The 24,579-nt window shown below is 35.5% G+C and overlaps 1 protein-coding gene across 4 annotated transcripts in view; it reads left to right on the top strand.

Annotated features, from left to right (window-relative positions):
* The window catches only part of Nav3 (neuron navigator 3), a 349,764-nt gene that overhangs the window by 209,868 nt on the left and 115,317 nt on the right, over positions 1–24,579 (top strand). For all 4 annotated transcript variants that reach the window (XM_026396971.2, XM_026396970.2, XM_026396969.2 and 1 more), the window contains one exon: positions 2,723–2,842. In XM_026396971.2, coding sequence (XP_026252756.2) covers positions 2,723–2,842 — 120 coding nt within the window. The remainder of the gene's footprint in view (positions 1–2,722; positions 2,843–24,579) is intronic.

Raw genomic sequence — 24,579 nt, 5'->3', positions numbered from 1 at the left:
AGTTACAGACTTTTAATTGGGTGGAAATTGAAGTTACCTTTAGGCATCCCGGTTTTAAATAGTATAAGCAATGCATGTAACCTTAAATTAAAATTCTCCTCAAACCACATGACTCAAATACAAAATAATTTAAGAATTCTGAGGCATGGAATTTAAGAAGGCTTTACTATTGCCTCCTCAGTTCTCCTTTAGTAAACTTTGAATGATGACAGTATGCATAACAGTGGGAAGATCAGGGTACCTGAGCTACTAAGAGGACTTCTGGTGAGCCCCTGATTCCTAATCTTAATTCCGCCTCTGATTTCATACTCAAGATGTGAGCCATTTTTGGTGAAGACAGAAATTTTAATGGTTTAAAAAAAACAGCTGGCAGTACTAGTCAGCAATGGCATATTATTTATTGCATTCTGGGCAGTGTTTTATGATTGATCAGTTGATTGATACATCATCCTAAAATTTATACTTCAGCACAGATAGCATGAAAAGATGCCCCCTATTGCAAATGTGCTAGCTAAGAAAACTATACTAATAAAAGTTTGAACTTTTTTTAATGATTGTATTAAAAAAAAATAAAAACCTAGATGCTCAGAGAGAAGCTTGGGCAGGTAGACTATGTCATTGGGCCACTATGTCATGATATTTAAGAATGCAGACTGGAACCAGACTGGAAGAGAGCCAAAGGGGGGGGTATAAAAAGGAGAAGATAATTAATTACAACAAAGATGATGACAAGGTACTGTCTCAACTCCCAAGAAGACACAGAGGATAGCAAAGGGACATCTGATGATACTAAGAGAAAAGAGCCTCAAATAGGAAACCAAAACTGACTTAAAGCACACAGAAATTGGCTGATTCTGGTAGGGATTTGGGCCACTTGACTAGCCAAGAGTTGCGAGCGACGATGGTCACTTTATGACAGGAACACAGCAGTCTAAAACCTGTAAAGTATTCAAATGGTCCAGCCATGGGTCTCTTCCAGGACAGGGGCTACAGGAGGCAGAGTGTTGGGAGTAGAATCACACTGAAGAGAGAGTGGCTGGCAATAAAGGTGCAAACAGAGAAGGTCCTAACAAAAGTGGGAGAGGGCACTAGAGCCAAAGTCTGCAAAAGCAACCTACTACACAATTTTTAAATTACACAGACGTAACAGGGACTATTGCTATGTGAAATTAGAAAGCTACTTAAGCCAACCTTCCGTTTATTCAGAAAAGTTAATATTACATACTAATAATGATCAAGACAAAATCACCAAGGTTAACTTCATATAAGCCACAGATATGTGCAGTGTATTTAACTAGACAAGGACTAGTATCAGAGAGGAAGACAAAACAAAAAAGTAGAATCTAAGAAAATGGGCAAAACACATTAACATATAATTTATATAAACATAAATGGCCTATAACAAAATAATAGTATGAACAACCTACTTAGTAATGGGAACATGTAAATTAAAATGAAAATTAGATATCATTTCATGTGTCTCAGGTTATGCAAAAATACCAAATATTGGCAAATTTCTCAAATAATGAACTGTCCCATCCACCAACAGGAGTTTCATTTCTGAAATTATTTTAAACATTATTTGGCATTGGATAGTAAAATAGGATATATGTATATATATGTAGGACCCAGAAATCCTGCTCCCAAATATAGACCTTAAATAAACTACTACCAATAAGCACAAGGAAACATGCCCATAAACATTTATGGCAACATTGTTTGCATCTACAGGACTAAAACCAACTCACATTGATAGTCAAATACATTTTAAAACTATAGTGCAGTTATAAAATGGCACTCTACAGCTCTAAAATGTTATACATCAAAATGAAAAATTTGTGAAAAATATAAGTGAATATAAGTGAAAGAAGTCACAAAAGAACATCACGTTATTTACATCACATCACATTATTGACAACCATGCAATGCTAAACAAAACAGTTTTGGAGATGTATATCCACATGGTTTAAATACCGTGATTTAAACTCAGTAGCCAAGGAAGCAATATTATCTAAGAGTATGTTGACTATCTGGACTTGCCATCCCCTCCCCGTGGCATGGTGGTGGTTGGGTGATCTCAAAGACAGGAAGTGGGGGGTTGGTAGGCCCTCCATCTCAGATCACTTTGCATAGTAGTTAAGATCATAGTTTCTAGTCAACTTTTCTAGACTCATTTCTCAGCTCTGCCATGGGTGGTTGAGTGACATATACAAGTACTTAACATTTTAGCATTTGTTTTCTTCATTTCTGAAATGTAGATAATAATGTGACTTTATTAAAGTAAGCTCTTTAGAATGGGTCCTGGAAACAATTATTTTATGACAGTGACCAACTGTGGCATAATTGTTATTTATCAAATAAAGTAAGATTAGTGATGTTCCATTATTCCTATGACCTACAATTCTTCAAAAAATGGTATTTACGAAATTACATCATCATATTAGTATTTTGTCAGGGTTATGCACAACCTGTGCAAAATATTGATAGCAAAAAATAAAAACAAGTTTTATATTAGGCTACTTGTTGCAGTAAGAAACACTGATTTTCTAATGAAACTGAAAAGATGTTTTACTTCTTTCTGATGAGGAAAATGTTTATACAGAAAAATATTAAGAATATATTTGGAGTAATTATTTAAAATTGAGAATACAATTTATTAAGTTAAAATTATACAGAGGGGTTTCTTTAATTTGCTCTTGATTAATTAGACATTTTTCTTTAGGTACATGACAGATGGAGGGCTTAACCTGTACACTCGGAGTCTGAATCGAATACCAGACACAACTACTTCAAGAGATGTCATTCAGAGAGGTGTTCATGATGTGACCGTGGATGCAGACAGGTAAATCTGTCAGCATATGTGATGGTGAGGAGTGTACGAGGCAGTTTCACAAATAAGGTCACAAGGGTTTTACAATAGATACAAAGAAGGCTTTATTTTGACATGAGATCATTTTGGAATTTTTAAAAAACTAAAGTGATTTAGTTTGCAAGATCATTTTGACTATGTGATAGTGAACAATTGTGTTGCTGATGACAAGACTTATAATTCTAATCTTTATAAAAGCAAAATTATAAACATAGACTTACTTTCTATATTTGAAAGAATGCTGATTCTTCTTTTTTTCTAATGCAGATACCCTCTGATTTACTGGGAAGCTAATTCTATAAGAATTAAAACTTATTTCACATCATTAGATTAAAAGTTTGATGTTTTTCTTGAGGATATTGTTAAAAACATACAACTCTTGCTTTTTGGCCTTTTTCTTTTCTCAAGGACTCACATAGCTTACCTCTCATCCTTGTGGTTTCCCAGCTACTTTAGTTAAAGTTCTTTTAAATAATATGAAGCATATTTGAGATTGATTCTTAGCAAATTAGTAAATAAGGCTTTTCAACAGTTCACTAATAAGAAAGCTCAAAAGCCAAAAAAAAAAAAAAATCCTCAAGGGTGTTTTTTTTTTTTTTAATTTGTTAGGTATTCTCTCTAAAAGCTATGTTACTGAAATGCATTTAGATAATAGCACAAAACCAGCTAGCTGGAATAGCAAGGACTCAAGTTGTTGGTGTTGCTATAGTGAAGGCTGTAGGTTCCCATCTGATCAACTTCTGGTAACAATGTAGATGGGCAATCAAGAATAGCTGAGTAATTCTTACTAGCAGATTGAAAATGCCCCCCCCCCCAAAGAAGAGGGTTTGCAATAGCCAGCTATGGTATATTCTAAGTATTGTGTTGCTTAAAGATGTTCCATGTCAATCAATACCAACCCCATTTCCTTTTTAACCTAAGAAAAGATCATAAAATAAATTTAATCCTCATGGGCATGTTAGAGACTCCCTAGGAAATTTTATAATATATTCATAACAGTTAAAGTAAAGGGAAACATTTACAAAAGACAGTATATTTTAAGTAGAGCCTTTGAAAAAAACATAAGATTTGTGACACATACCCTGGAGAACCAGAAGGAATTTTGGGAATGGGAGCATAGAGGCCCAAAATATTTTGGCATAAGGAACATTGAATGTGATTCTGCTAGTGTACTAGGAATGACCAGAGATAAAGGACTTAGGGAGACATTCTAGGGTGTTTGAGCCTACAGATAATAATGAACAATTTTTACTAATTATAATTAGCTTTTTAATTTTTTCAAAGCAAAAGCATGCAATGGTTGTTATAATCATTGTATTTTTGAATGAATCCTCCCTCTGAAATATAAGATTAATGGAGATGGTTGATACCAAGGCAGGTAGGTTGCTTAGGAAATGATTGTAAAAGTCCACATCCAGCTGTGTGTGGTGGCACATGCCTGTGTCCCAGCAGCTTAGGAGGTTGAGGCAGGACTATCATGAGTTCAAAGCCAGCCTCAGCAACTTAATGAGGCACTTAGCAACTCAGGGAGACCCTGTCTCTAAATAAAATATAAAAAAGGAATGGGGATGTTGCTCAGTGTGAAGCACCCCAGGGGTCAATTCCCAGTACCAAAAAAAAAAAAAGTCCATGTGAAAAGTAGATGAAGACATAAATGAAAAATGGCAGTGGGAATGGGTCTGGGGACACCCTTTATTCCTAGAGGAACTTGGGTTTGCCTGCCATCAAAGGATACCTCAAAGTGAATGTCTTAAAGGACTTCATTTCTCACCGTTCTGGAGGCTAGAAATTTATGGCCACGAGTCAGCAAAGGTGGTTTCTGATGAGAACTTTAGTTTACAGATAGCCAAAAAACATAGTGCATATGACCAACTTAAGTTGGCAGCCCCCTTCTGCTCTAGAGGTTGCTGCCTTTGGGAAGACTTGAGTGTGGTAAAAAAAAGGCACAGGGTTGCCAAACCAGTTGAGGTTTCCAGTGAGGCTGGGTCTAGACTTTTGTGTGAAATCTAATTTTTAAATATTGGTAATTCTCCTAACAGATCTATGAGGACAATGAATAAAGATATTATCTTTCTTCAATAGCAAATAATCTATATAAGCAAAGATGCTTATATAAAGCAGGAGACAACATTTTCGCTTATAGTTGTGTAAACTACTCATGTCCCTTAAAGCTTCTGACAGAGGTACAGCTGGTAATGATACTGCCTGTTCAGAAAGAAAAATGCACCAGTGAGGAGAAGCTTCCCACCAGGTGCAAGTAACAGTGGTGAAATGATCTGAGCCATATCTCCAAGTTTTTTGTTGTTGTTGTTGTTGTTTTAATGCAAGAAAGCACAAATTCAAGGTCAGTTTTCCAGCCTTAGTATCTCTCAGTGGAGCTGGCCTTGGGCCAGCCTAAGGCCTTTTTTGGCAGTAACTAATTAAATCATGTTTAATCACTGTGTGAATTGACACTATGCACAGTAGAAGCACATTTGAATCTCTGATGTGGAGCGAGAAAATGAATCCTGAGAGCAAATTTGCCCTTAACATCTTGAGAGTAAATAAAGGAAGCTCAGACATTGGAGAGTCAGAGAGGTCAGCTCTGATGCAAAAACTGAGGAGGGTAAACTGAGCTAGGGTTAACTGATGATGGTTTTGAAATGGAGAGAAGGGGGAATAGGTAACAATGTCAGATTCTGAAGAAATGTAGTTTGGCGACGAATTTCTTATTAGTGACCATATCAATATTAGTTTCAATGAAGTCCTTAAGGAGTGTGCTAGGTTATAAGAGATGAGAAGGAAATAGAAGGTTAAGCACAATGAAAGCAGAGGTGATCTTCACAAAGGTAACAGTAAAGGTGAGGAAGGTGGCCAGTTGAAAGTGATCACAAGGGATAGGAGGAAAATGACTTTATCACTGGTTTTCTCTGTTTTGTTTGGGGGATGTAAAAATTCCAGCAGGCATTAAAAGAGTGAATTCCTAGACAAAATAATATGATAATTCTTTTTAAAAAATTGGAAAAATCTAACTAGAAATGATTGGACTGTATAGATTTAACTCTTATACTCCCTTTCCAATTCATATGTTTAAGTCTAACTCTCATTTTGATGATATTTGGAGGTAGATTTTTGGGAGATGATCAGATAATGAAAGCAGAATCCTCCTGATTTAGTACTTTTACAAAAGAGATCCAAGATTGCTCCCTAGCGCCTTCTACCATGTGAGATTACAGCAAAAAGATGGTGGTCTATGAACCAGGAAGTTAAGACCTCACTGGACACCAAATCTGCTGAATCCTTGACTTCTGATTTCCCAGCCTCCAGAACCATGAGAAATTTCTGTTGTTTGTTTAGAAGCCATCAAGTCTGTGGCAGTTTGTTACAGAGACCTGAACAGACTAAGAAAAGAACTTAAAATTGTAAGCACTATGAAGTTAGCTGAGGGGAGAGACCCTTCCCTCTCTGAAACAGAAAAAGTGCTATTATCACTACTTTGGAGGTGTGGGGAAGTACCTGGAATTTATAATTCTACTTTCTCTGTAAAGTAGAAGCTAATAAATCGCTGAGAGTGAGGAACATATGTGTAGGATAGGATATTGAGAAACTTATCAAAATTTGAAATTAAAAGGTTTGCAGAGAGGCCTTGAAAGCCTCACTAATAGAATAATAGCATTGTTGAGATCTAACTTACATGTAAAAATTTTTCTTGCGTACAATTCAGTGATTTTTAGTGAATTCATAGAGTTGTTCAAGCACTGGCACTGCCACATCCAGATTTACAACTTTCCCCCTTCCCCCAAAGATCTCTCAGTGCCATTTGCCATCCGTCTCCACTTTGACACTCAGCACTAGGCAACCACTTGAACACCTTCTGTCTTTATGGATGAGGGATATTTCGTATGAATGGATTCATATAGTCTTTTGCATATAGTTTCTTAGCACAATGTTTTTGAGGTCATACATGTTGTAATATATCTCAGTAGTTGATTTTTTTATTGCTGAATGATAGGTAGGATATACAGCTTTGTGTTTATCTGTTGGTGAGTTGATGAATAATTGAGTTGTTTCTACTATTTTAACTCTTTTGTATGATACTGCTATAGAATTAATGGTGAAGTCTTAAATTCACAGTAAGGAGATCTGTGTTTTGCTTCTCCTTGATGGACACATTTAGATTGAATATCTAGGTCGTACGACAAATTTGTGTTTAACTTTTTATGAAATGGCCTCTTTTCCAAATTGCTATACGAACTCATTCCCATCATCAGTGCATAATATTTACAGTTTTCATCGTGGTCTACACTTGATAACAGTGGTAGTTTTTAGTTTATTTATAGCTTCTTTGTTTAAATGTCTACTTAAACCTTTTGTGCATTTTAATTGATTTGTTTGGCCTCTATTTAGTGAATTTAACAAGTGTTTTAAAATATATTCTGTATGCAAGTTCTTTTACCAAATCATACCAGTTAATAGTTTATCTTTTTGTATTTTTAGTGATGTGAAGCACAAAGTTTTAAATTTAGATTGTATACCATTTAGTGCATTTTCTGTGAAAGGCATTCTTCACATAACTCAAGGCTAATAGTTAATACTTGAAACCATAAATTTATAATAGATTCAATCAGTATCTACTTTCTATAGACTTACTCAGGAGCTTGACTATAGGAGTAGAAAAAAAAAGTATCTCACTGGATGGATCCTGAATTGGGAATTGAGTGGTTGAATTTAATTAGATGTGCTCCTTAGAGTATATATGAAGTGATTGAAAATTAGGCTTATGCTGAATTGAGATGGTTGTGAAGCAGAGCATGCTGTCTGTGAAACAAAAAGAATTCTACAGAAACGTTGGGAGTTTAGAAGAAGTCCATAGCATGTCTAATAAATGGAAGAGAATGAAAGAGGTTGATTAGCAGAAGAAAGTATCTGCCAGATAATTAAATAAAAATATGAAGTTTAACATTTCAAAAGTAGCTATTTCCTGAATGATTGGAGCAGTTCCAAGCTATAGTCTGAGCTACTAAGTAGAATGTCACCGAAATCAAAGTTTGTTTGTGCAGGTGATTTATCCAAGTGTCTCTGTGACAACAGAGTCAATTTCAAGTAAGAGGAGACATCTTCTGGTATCAAATTCTTTATAGCATATAAACAAAATCTCATAAATTCATAGTCACAATGATACCTTGTCCATCAAACTGCTATCTAAACTAAAAGCCTAAATATAATGGCTGCTAACTTCAATAATAATCAATTTAACTATTCATACTTTTTAAACTGATTTTTACATGTTTAATGATGACATTTTTAAAATAGAAAATGGTCATATATTATAGAAATTATTATATTTGAATTATACCACCAGGTGGGTTGTTTTGCTTTATAAAATTATAGTCCAGAATCTGAAGTCATTGTTTATAAAAACAATAAAAGCTGTCAAAAATTTACATGCATCTTAAATTTATGACAGCTTTTATTGTTTTAGGCATGTAACTATTGAAGGCAGAGTGGTTCTAAACATTTAATCATCTTAAATCTCTAAATCTACAATTGTTATAGCATATGCAGAAAATTTCATTGTTGTTAAAATGGGATCATAATAAAGTCTCCATAAAATCATATGGGGAGTCATGTGTAAGGATGGGAAGACTTTACCATTTTGAAGCCTATTCCCAGCCGGAAAAGTTAAGACAACAGATTTCTCCTAAGTCACTAAGCAAATGTCTCAGGAGTCAGATTCATTATGCTTTTCACTAGTATGTGTATGCTCTCATAATTCATTCTATTCTGTATTGATTTGCTCCAGCTTAATCACAGAATCACCGTGTTCCCATACCTTAAGTACTTCCTTCATTAGCTTACTGACTTTCTATAATAATTAAAAGCAAACACAAAAATTATTAATAGGCTGAGATGGAAGTAAAGTAAATATAATTGCTCCATTTTATCATCAAGTAGTCTGTCTTTTCCCAACATTTCTTTATTCTAAATACAGAGTTCAAGCAAAACATGACAGAAGAAAAAAAAAACAACCACTTTTATTTGATGCTTTCTCGCCATCTTTGACAGGCTTAGGAGCTGATGCTGGACTTCTCTTGCTGACCCCATTGTGAAAAATCTTATAAACTTTCAGTAGTTTTAGGAAATACCCCTTATACAGTTGATTCATACCATACAAATATACTGAGAACATACTCCCTACCAAGAACTATGCCCCATCCTGGGGACCCTCTATTCAAGCACATTAGAATAGAGATTGTTAAAATCTAAAATGCCATTGAGATTCAAAGGAGCTTTGAAAAAAATACATGGAGGTGTTCTTTAAAAGATTGGTCTTAATATTAAATAAATAAAGCCAAAACTTAACTTTAACATTATGAAATTCATCTTCCAATAGTGGAGATTACTCCAGTACTCTTATCTATGCAAAAACAAATTTCTCTTGTCTGCTTCCAATGTGATTTACTAAGAAATCTTGTGAAGATGTTGGGGAAGAAAAGGAGGAAGGCAAGGATGCTATAATTAAAAATAGCTTTAGATGACATCAGTAGTAAGGACCTAGCATGTGTTGGTAACTGTAATAATACTGTATTAATTAAATATATTATAGAACATATCTTTGCAAAATCCCTACAAAGTGAGTTTTAATAGTACCATTTTATAAATAAGGCAGAGTTCTTAGATCAAGTAACTTACCTATAGATAGTGTGTTAATGATTTGATCCTATACTATTACTGTGATTAATAAAATTAGTTTAATTAAAATATTTATGCCTGGATGACATCTGATTTTGCAAATTAGTTATTTTTTCCCTTTTGTTCGAAACAGATCTATATAATATGAACAGGTTGTTAAACTTTTATACAACTTCAAAAAATTTAGTAATATAATTCAGTGAATAATCATATTCTATTTCTACTAAAGATTACCAATCCATCTAAAACCAAAAAAGAACAATTTTTCACATAGTTTGGAGCTTCTAAATGGTGGCTGGCTTCTTAATATCAGTAAAACAATTTCTCAGTGTTTGTTCTTTTATGTATTGAGATGTCATTATCTTGAAATGTAATGTTTGTTGAAATACCTTTCTGCAAAGCTCAAATAACAAAAAGTTGGGAGACATATGTGGCATATAGACAGAAAATTACTAATAGTACTTAGATGAAGCATAAAACAATCTGGACCTTTAAATTGCATGATTTTCCTCTTTACATCAAGAGCAAGAAAACCAAGCAATTCTGTTGGTTAATTTAATTGTTTAAGAAATTGCTTCTATACATGAAGCATTTGCTTTTTTCCTTCAAGAACTAGGGATAAATTCTTTTTGTAATAGGCTAGAAAATGGGGTGAGGCATTCATCTTTGGATCATTAAATTGCAAATTCCGGCTAGCAGCTGATAAATTTGTATCTTCCTGTCTCTGACTGCACAGAGTAGGTGACATGGATTTATTTATTAGAGTCATATGTGATCCATTTCTGTTTTTTGGTTTGATTTAATTTATGTTTGAAACAGTTGAAGTTTTTTGCAATGAGCTGAATTTTTTAAGTGTTAACAGAACTTCCATATGTTTTTCTCAGATAAATTATAAATGAAAAGTGTTTAAAAATAAATGAGGGCTTATTTTCTGAATTAAGTAGTTATTTTGCATAAAATTTTCTGTGATTATTCAATAAAATTCACAGAATATGCAAAAGTTTAAAGGAAAATCTCAAAGAAATCTATAGTTTTCTCATTCCGAAGACAACCAAGGATATTGTATTAGTATATTTCTTCCTAGGCTTTCCCAACATCTCTATTTACAGGTTGGGTTGTACTATATGTTTGGTATATGTGTTAACCAGTTTTTCATTACAGTAATGATATACCTGAGGTGAGTAACTTTATTAGAAAAGAGGTTTATTCAGTTCACAGGTTTTTTAAAAAAAATTTAAATTTGTCTTAATTAGTTATACATGATGTTAGAATGCACTTTGATACATCATGTACAATGGAGTATAATATCTCATTCTTCTGGTTGTACATAATATAGAATCACACTGGTTTATAGTTATATATGTACATATGGTAATAATGTCTGATTTATTCTACTATCCTTCCTACTCCTATTCAGCCTCCCTTCTCTTCACTCCCCTCTACGTAATCTAAAGTAACACTGTTCTTCCCTAGCCCCCTTCATTGTGAATTAGCATCTGCATATCAGAGAAAGAATTCAGCTTTCAGGGGATTGACTTATTTCCCTTAGCATGATATTCTCCAACTCCATCCATTTACTGGCAAATTCCATAATTTCATTCTTTATATATATATAAACATTTTTTAATCCATTCATCTGTTGAAGGGCACCTAGTTTGGTTCCATAGTTTATCTATTGTGAATTGAGCTGCTATAAACTTTGATGTGGCTGCATCACTGTGATTTGCTGATTTTAAGTCCTTTAGTGTATAAACGGAGAAGTGGGATCACTGGGTCAAATGGTGGTTCCATTCCAAGTTTTCTGAAGAATCTCCATACTGTTTTCCATAATGACGGCACCAATTTGCAATTTCACCAGAAGTGTTTGAGTGTCTTTTTCCCTATATCCTCACCAACATTTATTGTTTGTATTCTTGATAATTGCCATTCTGACTGGAGTGAGATGAAATAATAGAGTAGTTTTAATTTGCATTTTTCTAACTACTAAAGATGTTGAACATTTTTTCATATATTTGTTGATTGATTATATTTCTTCTTCTGTGAAGTGTCTGTTCAGTTCCTTGGCCCACGTATTGATTGGGTTATTTGTTTTTTAGATGTTAAGTTTTTTGAATTCTTTAAATATCATGGAGATATGCTTTATCCGAGATGCCTGTGGTAAAGATTTTCCCCCATTCTGTAGGCTCTCTCTGCATGTTATTGTTTCCTTTGCTGCGAAGAAGCTTTATAGCTTGAATCCATCTCATTTATTCTTTTTTATTAATTTTTTATGTATATGTGACAGCAGAATGTATTATAATTCATATTACACATATAGAACACAGTTTTTCATATCTGTGGTTGTATACAAAGTATATTCACACCAAGTCGTGTCTTCATACATGTACTTTAGAAAATAGTGATCATCACATTCCACCATCATTTCTAACCCCCTGCCTCCTCTCTTCTCATCCCACCCCTGTACCCTATCTAGAGTTCATCTATTCCTCCCATGCTCCCCCTCCCCACCCTAATATGAATAAGCCTCCTTATATCAGAGAAAACATTCAGCATTTGTTTTTTGGGGAGATTAGCTAACTTCACTTAGCATTATCTTCTCCAACTCCATCCATTTACCTGAAAATGCTATGATTTCATTCTCTTTCATTGCTGAGTAATATTCCATTGTGTATGTATGCCACAATTTTTTAATCCATTCATCTACTGAAGGGCATCTAGGTTGATTTTACTTCTTATGCTTTAGTTTTGAAGGTTCAAGTGCAGGGTACTTGCGTCACCAGTTCTGGTGAGAGCCCTCTCAGCTGCATCACATTGTAGTAGTGATATGCAGGATCAAGTGATCACATCTTGACATAGGAAGCCAGAGCCCTGGGGGAGGCCAGACCCTGTCTGTTATAACAACCTTTTCCTATGAATTACCAATGGGTCACAAGAGAACTACATTAATCTCTCTCAGGGAAGCAGAGTTGAAGGTTGAATGTAGGGTAACTAAATGAAGTCTGTATAATAATGTTGAGGTTCACAGTTTTTTTTCCCCTGCTTGGATCCTATACCTGGCAATTAGGTACGAGTCCTCCTAAGTAGGACCATCATTTACCTGCTACTCTTCCAATATTTCTGACATGTGCTCACTGAGTACAAGTTCATAAATCACTTTAAGCAGTATACATTTGGAGAAAATAAAGTGTTGGGAGACAGTCTTTATTATGATTGGTTATGAAAGAGGGGTTGATAGTTTGAATTCCCAACTTCTCATTTCATCTAGATCACTGGGTATGTATATGACTCTGGAAGGTTTTTGTAGCCTCATTTTAAACTAAAAACAAGTGAATGAAATGGTAATTTCTAGATATAATAATAGGCTGATTGAATCATGACAGAACATCATATTAAAAACTTGCCTACAACCAAAAAAGTATGGATTGTTTGCATAGTTGAGAAACCCATAGTTCACTATGAATTTGGATATCGTTGGATATAACAATACCTGGTTCCCTCTCTCATGGCATGGCTGTGGTATTTTCAATAGAGAGGCATGATTCCTTTCTCATAACTCTCTTTACAACACAATTCAAGATTCAAATCCAGTAGGGAGAAGAAGTTTGTGTAAGGACTCTAAGAGTCCCTTGGTCTAAACAGTCCAGAGCCAACCACCAAAGCCCAAGAAACATCTTGAATGCCCGAGTCCATACTTACCTGTTGACATGCTGTATCTGTGGAAGTATTGGTGCACTCTGTCTCCACTCCCTTCTCCTTTTGTTCCAAACCTAGGCTTTCTGGCTTCTGGTTCACAGGTTTACCTCTTTATTGCCTTGCCTGATGTCACAGTTTACACTTCAAAAATACTAAATTATTTGTTACTGTTGCACAACACCCCCAGACCTGTTCTGTGCCTTTGGTCATGCCTGGAATCCCATACTCAAGGTAGAATACTAATTGCTTTTCTTCATAACTCCTGCTTATCCTTCAAAGACTCACTTCAGGTGTTACCAACCGTGAACTGTCCTCAAAATCTCTTATGAGGCTCAGTATCCTTTCTCTGTGCATTAGGTGTATGTAGTTTTATAAATTTAAAACATTATTTTAAGAACTTGTGAGTCTGTCACTTCCAGAAACCTATGACATACCCAAGGATAAGAACTATGTTGTATTCACAGTAATATCTCCAGAGTCTACAGTTCTTGTCACAAAATATACACCTGTTGTTCTGAAACCCCATTTCATCATGTTCCTTCTTGTTTTATAATTGCTCTCCACATTATTCTCAAAGTACTTATTCCATGTCTTATCTGACTTTATAGTATTAACATCTAGCTTATAGTCTGAGACACTGTAGTACCAATTAAATATTTGTTTAAATGCATGAATGGTTGAAATGCTTTCTTTGGTAGAGAACATAGATATAGAAAGAAGCATGTGGGGTGTTAACATTTGAAGGCAATATAGGAAACAGCTTAAGTATGAAACTCTCTCAAAATTGTATCACCCAGAATAGTGCTACTTGTTTTGTTTACTTAAGAATTTTTATGTTCAAAGTTATAGCCCCAGATATTTCTAAGGTATCCAGCATCATTGTTGTTTTTTTAACCTTGATCAAAAGATTCAAACACAAACTTAAATAGCAAAATATGATAGGATATCAGATGGCAATTTTCTTTCAAACTTCTTGTTTCAGTATCATAGGATTCTATCTAAAGCAGCAAGTATTTTCCCTGAGGTTAGAAGATTTGTAGCATAAAACCACAGATTTCTAAAATTTGGTGTATGTATAATTTATATTACTATTTCAGAAGAAACTCTGCTACAATTATGGATGTAGGATATTCCTCATTAATATTTTATATTTTTCTTAATATTTTGCTGTTTCATATTAATTGTATGAAACCAGAAAAGTTACTAAAAAGCTCTTTTGTACCACTAAAAATATGGAGGCTGAAAGTTAACTTCCAATAATTTGATTATGAAATTGGAACTGAACCCAGTTTGATTCTTATTTAGGTTATGGGTCAGCAAACATTCTCTGCATAAGACCAGATATAAATATTAAATGTTTCACCTCTCAAGAGGCAAAATCGAGATAGTGTCTATATACTTAGATAACAAGAGAAAACAAATTGCCATCATTTTTAAAAAACTATTTGAAAGTATGAAAAACATTCTTAGCTCACAGAATCTACATTTTGGATTTGGTGCACAGCCATAGTTTGCTGAGTTCTGTTCTAGATGTTACATTATTCATGGTATTAGTTTGCTAAGGTTGTTATAAATATAAATAAGTGCTACATATTGGGTGGCTTAAGCAACAGAAGCTTTTTGTCCCACACTTCTGGATGCTGGAAGTCAGAAATCCAGGTATTGGTAGGGTTGTTTCCTTCTGAGGCCTATGAGGAAAGTAATTTGTTCCAGGACACTTTTCTTGCCTTGTAGATGACAGGTTTGTTTTTTTTCTCTATGTCGTCATGTTGTCTTTCCCTGTTTCTATGTCCATATTTCTCCTTTTTTGTAATACCAGTCATGTTGGATTAGAATCTACCCTAATGGGCTCACTTCAGCTTGATGAGCTGTGTAAAGACCTCACCTCCAGGGCTGGGGATGTGGCTCAAGCGGTATCGCGCTCGCCTGGCATGTGTGCGGCCCGGGTTCGATCCTCAGCACCACATACAAACAAAGATGTTGTGTCCGCCGAGAACTAAAAAATAAATATTAAAAATTCTCTCTCTCTCTCTCCTCTCTCACTCTCTCTTTAAAAAAAAAAAAAAAAAAAAAAAAAACCTCACCTCCAAGTCAGGTCACATGCCGAAGTGCTGGGGGTTAGGATTTCAGTGTACAAACTTGGGGCAGTGTATCATGCAATCCATAACCTTCTCATTACCACTGTCAGAAGTTCAAGTAATAATTATGAGAGTTTCACTTCACTTTTTCCATCATTCTAATTTAAAGCCATAGCTTCTCTCACCAACCCTGCACCACAATATCGAACTATACTGAGACAGTGGAAAGATTACCCTCTGAGACCTGTTGCCTCCACCTTACAAAACACTCAGACAGTAACATGCAGTAGTGTCAGTCATATACCTAGCAATAAGGCAGTGATGTTTAGAAAAATCAAATGATAAGGAAAAAATACTAATTTTGAACATATGCCTGACAAATATTTTGTCTTTTTTTAAACATCTTAACTCTCTGATTCCCTAAATAGATCAAGAAGATTCCTACACAAATAACACCCACCTGTGTCCAAGAAGCACTCAACACTGACTGTAGGATGAAGCTGTCACCTGAAATCCCCAGCTGTGAACATGTTTTGATGTTAGGAATTGTCAAGCCTTCTGTAACTAGAACTGTCACAGCTTGCAGAATTGATGTGCCACAGAGTCTCACATCCAGGGCACAAGAATTCTGACGATGTCTTTTTATTATTTTTAAATGAAAAGACAGTGCACAGTTCTTAGGTATATAGACTTAGATGTATAGCTTAGTTACCTGAAACTGCCATTGGAAGATTTAGCTCACAGCTAACAGTGTTGAAAGAAGAGTGCTTTAAAACAAAGCCTAATATTACCTCTCAATTTTATTAGTCTGCCCTTGATCCATCCTTTATTTTCATGACTGATAACATTCTTATCAGTAAGGAGAAGCCTCACATTTTGGCATTTTTCATTCCATATTGATATCCACTTCATAATCCCAAACCTACTTTAATAGGACTTTTATAAAGAATATATATATATATATATATATATGATGACATACAAAAAACATGTTATACAGTGAGTGCCAGGCACAATTCTTTTGTTTTCATAAAAGAAAGTGATAGAAAGTAGTTAATCTTTGGAAACTCTTACTTCTTATTATGGTTTAAATATAAGGTGTTCCTCCAAAGCTGGTGTGTGAGACAATACAAGAACTTCAGAGATGAAATGATCATATTATGAGAGGAATAATAAATTAATGGTTTACCCCACTGACATGGATTACTGGAAGGTAACTATAGGGCATGACTAGAGGAGGTAGGACACTGGGGGCATGACTTTGGAGTATAGTTTTTTTCCTGGTGAGCAGAGTTCTCTCTCTGCTTCCTGATTGCCATGTCCTGAGCTGCTTTCCTCCACCATGAGATTCTGCTTCGTCTCAAGCCCAGAGCAATGGAGTCAGCCATCTGTGGACTGAGACCTCTGAAGCCAAGAATGAAATAAACTTCTTCTCCTCTAATTGTTTTTGTCAGGTCTTTTGCTCCCAGCAATGAAAGAGCTAACTAAAACACTCCTTTATCGCCCATGCCTGTAATCCCAATGGCTTGGGTGGATGAGGCAGGAGAATCATGAGTTCAAAGCCAGCCTCAGCAAAAGCGAGGTGTTAAGCAACTCAGTGAGATCCTATCTCTAAATAAAATACAAAATAGGGCTGGGGGTGTGGCTCAGTGGTCAAGTGCCCCTGAGTTCAATCCCTGGTAACCCCCCCCAACACCCACACAAAAAAACTTTGCAAAATAAAGAGGAGAGGAGTATGAGGTTTCTTTAATTAGAGACTGCCTAGAAACCAGCACTGATCTTACATCTATAATGGAACTGTCTGTAAAGAGACTGTGGTAGAAGTGGTTAGGTCATCCTGCCCATAAGAGGAGGTTCCAGACATTCCTTGCATGGTAAGAGATAGCTACTCCCTGCCCTACATAGGGCAACCCAGAAAGAAAGGTGACTTTTTGTATTTTATTTAGAGACAGGATCTCAATGAGTTAGTTGCTTAGCACCTCGCTGAATTGCTGAGGCTGGCTTTGAACTCATGATCCTCTGGCCTCTACCTCCTCAACTGCTGGGATTACAGGCATGGGCCATTGTGCCCGGTGTCAAAAGGTGATTTTATTTGCTGAAATAACTACAAGTTAAATTCTGTGCCAAATGCTTTATGTTCAAAACAGAGGATATTGTGTTCTGCCTTTTGCAAACGAGGAAACTGAAGCATGGAGAATAAATATGCTCACCATACTAAATGTGTTTTGTTCATATTTTAATATCTTATGAACCAGCTCTCCTCCTTCCACCCATTCTGTTGACAATAGAATCTCAAGTTGTAGCCACACGGATATTCTTGAACCTGACATTTCAGATCAGAATAGTTTGAGAAAAGAGTGTAGTCAATATATTTTTAAAACTTAAAAGTTTCTCTCTCATAGCAGGTGTTTATGTGATGTGGGTCAATATATAAAGTATAAAAAGTACAAAGGGCCAGTAGAAAACAGAAAATAGAGGATCACATCCCTTAACAAGGGAACCACAGGAGCAGGACAAGCATTCTTCTCTCATTTTCTAAAGATCAATAGAAACCCTTTGTAAAGATTAAGTTGTCTGTGTGATATAGAGAGTGAGCCTTAAATTAACTTTTCAGTGTTTTGTATCTTAAAACCTGCTTTAAAATAAATTTCACCTACATAAATGTTCCCTGGATTAATGGCTTAATCACCGCACTTTGAAGAGATCCTTTTCTTACCATTTTTATTCCATTGTTATTGTAATGACAGGAACTCATTAACCCAGTGGGTGTCAGTATTGATTATGATTGTCAGATTTTTCTTTTTCACATTGTAGTTGAGTTCCTACCTAAAATAAATTATAACTCTTGATTGGTTGCTACATTTCTCCAAGATATCTGACCAACTACTAATGGTGAGATAATGGTGTTCAAATTGATACTCATGGTCACAGGGGACTCTATACCTTTGCTCCCACTCTGATGCTGTGTCTTTCAGAATACATGTGTTCATGTAGTCATCAATACAGAATTAATCATGAAAGTCAAGTGCACGCTGCAGGTAAAATCAGCACCATCTAATTATCTCAACTTGTTTGTCTTATGACTTTATTTAGCTGAGCACATCCATCTGATAACAAATAGGCTAATTCAAAATTCTATCAACTGCAAGCAATTTAGGTATTGTAATGTGGACTCTGGTGTGTTTTAGAGATTTTTATCCATGTCACAAGCTAGCAGTTAGGAAGAAAAAGGGCAGTAAGACAGGAAAGAGTGAAGCTAGCACATTATCTTTTAGGAGAAAAATCTATTAGGCTGTTTGAGTCTTTATTTAATGTGTATGAACAATACTCAGTTACTTATATTATTATAATATGTCTAATATCTTATGAATTCTATGGTATTTACAGGAAATTAGGAGAGAGTGAGGTTGTTTTTTCAGACTCATAGGATTGATCATTTCCTGAAAGCATTTCTATTAGTAAGAGTTAATGGACAACCTGTGTATTCTCCTCAATATTTATCTCCTCAATATTCTTTCTACGTGGAAATGAAATGAGGTTTCTCCTTTTTCTGAGACAAGGAGAAAGGGCCTAGGGTTGCCAGTTGACACCTGGAAGTCTAGAGTCCTCACTCCCAAGTCCTCCATAGTCACCTCTCCCTTTTCTTTTGGAAGCCAAGCTTTGTATTTCTGCCTCTGCCCACATCACAAAGGTAATCTTTTTTTTTTTCTAAAATTCCATACTTTCTGAAGACACCATTGTTACTTAGATCATACCCCAGGTGCTTTTTAATATATTGCATTCCCTGTGGTATGTGTGTTCTCAAAAATAAATATATATGGGCTAATTAATTATTTTAACTTAATTATTTTACCAAACTAATGTCCTGTTTTGAAAATATTTGTGGGCATGTTTCCAAAAAAACTTCTTCAGAGCAGTTAAGCAGTTTTCCATAGTAAATGTTAGCTTGAGGGTTGCAAGTTATATGTTGCATATTTTAATGTTTTGTTTTAGTCAGGCTGTGTGTGATTAGTCTCCTGTTAAACAAAAATCACAGGCAATATAACTCTCCCACAGTTAGCTTTTTCTAGAAAATATGTAACTGACAAATTGAGTTGTCACATGGATCAGATTTTTAAGACAAAAAGTCATTCCTGTTATTCGTATGCCCACCAATACATAGTTCTATCAATCTTTTTAAAGCACACCTTTTCATACCTCCCACAAACCTGAAATCCTTACACTAGACATCTTAGGATTCAAAATTCACTGTTAGCTAAATAATTGCCTCAATTAGTCCCTCCTCCTCCTTCTCCTCCTCCTCTTTTTTCTTGGTTGTTGTTACTAGGGATTAAACATAGGGGCACTTCATCACTGAGCTGCATCCCAAGTCCTTTTTTTATTTTTTATTTTGAGATACAATCTCACTAAGTTGCTGAGCCCTAAGTTGTTGAGGCTGGCCTCAAACTTGCAATTTTTCGGCCTCAGCCGCTGGAAACCTGCCTCTCTGCTGGGACAATGCAGTCCTTCCCTATATCCTTCTAATCCTGGGCCTGGAGGGGTTAAATGTCTATTTTTACTCCCCTGCTCTTCCCTAAAATCTGCCTGTGCTGAAGCCCCCACTGTCACTTTAGACCATCTGCCACCCCTTTTCTTTGGGGTCACTCTAGGAACCTCAGTACTTTCTCCCTGGCCTATGCATGGTTTAATTCCTCTGGTTGCTCTCAAACGTCACCTTGTCATCATTCATTATGGCATCTTCGTCCCCATACACCTTCACGTAGCTTAGCTTCTCAGGACACCCATGTTCTTGCCCACTTTCTACCTCAGCCATATTCTCCCACTGCCACACCCGAGAAATTGTCATACTAAAATACTCTATCCTCTTCACTCAAACAGTTTTGACTCTCAGGCTTTCTAACTTCGTCTCTTTTTCTAGTGTGCTCCTGTTATCATCCCCAATCCAGTACCCAAGCTGTTGCCTCATTTCTTCTTGTACAAGTTAGGTTCTATGGTCCATCACAAGAATTCAAAATTGCCTTCATGGGATACTCTTACTCATCCACTCCTTTCTCCCTTTGCTTATTTTACTACCCAAACCTCAACTTCATAATCCCAATATCCTCATCTCCCCTGTTCCTTCTTGGCTGAATGTTTCTGGGGGAAAACTTACAACAGCACTCAACTGATTTCATAGTAACTTGATGACAAGGAATCTCAAGTGAATAACTAGTGTGTCCCCAAATCCCCAAATTTCCCTGGCTATTCATTCTTCCTTTCTCTTAACAGGTAATTTGGAGCTCTTTCTCTTCAAACTTCCCAATCCTCCTTCCTATTCTCAGTTAGCATGCTTACCATTTCCCTGATAAAATGGAAACAATCCAAATATGTCTCATCACCCAACTACCTCCCTGCTTACACTTTACATTTGGTAGGAATTACTGTGGAGTTACTGTGGACACACTGTCTCAGCTTCTATATGAGGCTTATCACTCCAGTTAAGTGCTGGATCCCACCATATTTCTGTGCTTAGTCAAAGCACAAGTTATCTGTAAGATATCCTGCATTCAAAAAAATATTTTGGGGTCCTCTAGGTCACTTCCATCAACACATTGAAGTTTCCCTTTCACTATAAATAAAATAAAATAAACACTAAAGCTTTCCCCCCTTTTCATTTTATATTGTCCTCAAGCCACTGCCCTCTTTCTCTGCTCTCCTTTACACTAAAGCTCTTGAAACTTTTTTTTAAAAATTCTCTTGCTGATACCAATTCCTCTCTTCCTTTTGCTCTTGAGTCCACTCCATTCAGTCTATTATTAGTCACTCTTCCAAACCTGTTCTTTAGATAATTAGCAATGGCATCCATTGCCAAATCCAGTGATTAATTCTCATTGCTCATCAAATATATTTATAAGCACTATTTAATGTGATCAGTGACTTTAGTTTTCTGAGACTCTTTTTTTTTATTTTCAATTTTGAATTTATTTTATTTTGGCCCCTTGGGAAATCACTTATGATATTTGAATAAGAAAGTTAAATGATCAAAGTTCACTTGAGGAAGAGTCCTCTCCATAGACCAAGAAGTAGAGAACAGTCCTGCAAAAGGAATTTTAATTGCCAAAGAGATGGGTTCTAATCAACATGAGCAGGATAGTGGCCCTGTAAAGGGAAAGGAAGGAAGGTATAGACCATTTGTATTTTTATAATTTAGAAATACTTGTAACTGATTTGATATCAAGGTGAGAGTAATGAAAGTTCTTATTTTTAGTAATAAGAAATAACTGTCTAAATATCAGTGGCTTATAATACCAAGCACTTATTTGTTCACAATACATGGCGCAACTGTGCTTTTGCTGCTGTGACTTGACTTTACTTGTCCCTTCATTCCTAGGCCCAGACTAAAGGGGACATCTCTGTCTGGGATATCTCTTCTTGAGACAGAGGAGGAAAGCAGAAGAGTCAGTAGAAACTTGCACTGACCCTGGTGGTCGCATAGTGCTCGCATTCCATTGGCCGAAAAGTACATCACCTGGCCAAGGTCAAAATCAGTGTGATAGACCTGTATAATCATGTAAAAGGAAGATGGGTGGAATACTTGTGAATAGCAATATAGTTCCTTAGAGTGGCAGTTCTCCGTGGTTTCTGTCTCCTAGAGTGATTGTGAATGTGATGGGCAGAACAAGAGCTCTAGAAGAAAGAATGAGATTGTGAAGAAGGACAACGGGGTCCATAAGAAACATATTGTGTATGGGATAAATGTCCAGGAGATGTCAGGAAGACATTTGAAATAGAAACGGGGATTTAGGGAAAAGGTTAGCTGAGGATTTTGAATAGATCCAAGAACAGATCATTTAGCAATGCTTATGTTTTGGCAAAGGTGGCTAATAAGGCTAATAAAACGTAAATATAGGAAATAGTTAGTTCATGAATACAAATGTTGAGTAAAATATAATGTGATAAAAACATGCAGTGTGATCTACTGTTAAGTTATCTAGACTTATTCAGCATTGGGTTCCAAGTTGTATGGATTCATCAAAGAGATAATATGGCATAATCTCAGGGCTCCAAGAACTGGTCTTACTTTCTTGCCTAGCCATTTTGTACCTTTTAGGTAAGATGAAGCAAATTATTTCATTTTTAGCTTCAAGTCTATTTCCTTCTCTGCAAAATTAGTAAACAATAGCATTTACCCTTTCAACAATTCAGTAAGGATAAATGCTATTGTTAAAATGAGACTATGCCTGGAAAATGTTCAGAGAGTTCCTGGTTCATTTTAGATCCAATTGGTAAAAGTAGTATTTGCTAACAATTGCATAAAAGAAAACATTCCTTCTGACTTATTTACTTTTGCTTTAAGTCTAAGCTTTTTTTGAAGCACATGGTCTTTATTTACTGGTGTTAAAAATTCTACAGACAACAAAGAATGTCTGGGATGTACATTATTAGCCAATTATAGGAAAATGCAAATGAGATTAAATTTAATTTTGGAATGTATACAACACTTTATTAATAACATACTAATTTCTAGATTCATTATGTCCAAATGCTCAGTTCTTGATTCTTGTAAGAATATGGCTGGCAGCATGCCTATGTATTGCTACTGGTAATATTAGACTAGTTAAATTATGAAAGGCTATTTGGACCATGTTAATTCTATTTACCTTCCACCTCTTAAAATTTTATGCTCAATAAGGAATCACATGGTAATGAACATCGTTTTTAAAAGGATTAATTATTGTGGAGGAACCATTCCATTTGGTTTGAAGAAATAAATGAAGGCAAACCATGGAAGTTGCCTAGAATTTGGAACCTGGGAAGAAATATCTATTCAACTGCCAGCAGTTCTGCAGCCCACTTGTGGCCCAGATTCACTATGCATTTGGTTCTTTCCTCTATTTCCATTTCTGTCTATTGAGAAATGTCATTGTCTGCATGTTGGGACTCCAGTGGTTTTACTGGCCCTTCTTCATACTAGTTAAAAAATAACAAAACAAAACAAAACCTTAGGGGCTAAGGATATGGCTCAAGTAGTAGCATACTCCCCTGGCATGTGTGAGGCACTGGGTTCAATCCTCAGCATCACATAAAAATAAAATAAAGATATTGTGTCCACCTAAAAAGCTAAAAAAATAAAATAAATATTAAAAAAAACTTCAATGAAGATTTTCTTTGTGACTTCAACACTTTTTCCTACTTTTGAATTAACTGCCTATAATGTCTTAAAAGCTGACAATGAAACAATTTGAATTCTAAAGCCTATAGCCCATATTGCTCTTTTATGTTACCTTGTGGTTTTCCGTCAAGTGGTATTTGGTGTTTGTTTTCTTTAAGCATCACCATCCATTTATTAAGCTGCGGGGCTAATTAAAACCCAGACTTCCATATGAGGCTTACAGATGTTGTTGAATTATAAAAATTAGCTTTAGGTCTGGCAGTGATTTTCTAAAAATAGTTCTGTTCATCTCACTGAAATCGAGGATTTCTTTGCTAAGCTGCCAAGACACATAAATCTTCTAGGAGAGCTGATTTTGTAACAGACCTTGACATGTATGAGCTAATTCTAGAAATCAGACTTCTAGAAGAAAATCAATAGCCTCAGAGAGGATTAACAATTATGTTGGTGTCCATATGTGTATTCAGTTCTGTATGGCACAGAGAAGTTTGGAAGACACTTGACATGTTAGGAAGGAACTCAAAAGTATATGGATGTTACCAAAGTAACTTCCTGAGAGTTGCAATGCAAAGGAAAAATGGGTGTTGAGAGGTGAGTGGCCATCTGAAGAGAATTTCATGCTCAATTTTATGTTGTTTGACTTTTTAAAAATCTGATCACTTCCATGTTAGTGGGTGTTTAACATAGTAATGGTCAAGATAACTATCATTATAAAATGCAAGGTCTCTTCTTGCCTTTTTCTAGAAATAATAATTTATAAAATTCTAGTAGTAAAGTGAATTCTTTTTTAAAAAATTTTTCATATACATATGTCATGAATGCTTTAGAATTAACGTGTCCTGCTAATTATTTTTACTACTTTATAGATACTTTACATGTAATTAAAGATATGTTTATTCTAGTTTTATACATAAATTCCTATTTTAGTTTGTTTTTTCCATTGTTGTGACCAAAAGACCTGATAAGAACAATTAGAGGAGAAAAAGTTTATTTTGGCTCATGGTTTCAGAGGTTTCAGTCCATAGTTGGCCAACTCCATAGTTCTGGGTCTGATGTGAGACAGAACTTCATGGCAGAAGAGCATAGCAGAGGAACGCAGCCCAGAACATGGCCAC

The sequence above is a fragment of the Urocitellus parryii genome, chromosome 5, assembly GCF_045843805.1.
Source record: "Urocitellus parryii isolate mUroPar1 chromosome 5, mUroPar1.hap1, whole genome shotgun sequence".
NCBI classification, from domain to species: Eukaryota; Metazoa; Chordata; class Mammalia; order Rodentia; family Sciuridae; genus Urocitellus; species Urocitellus parryii.
The sequence above is the reverse complement of the archived record's forward strand: the minus strand, read 5'-3'. Positions and strand labels throughout refer to the sequence as shown.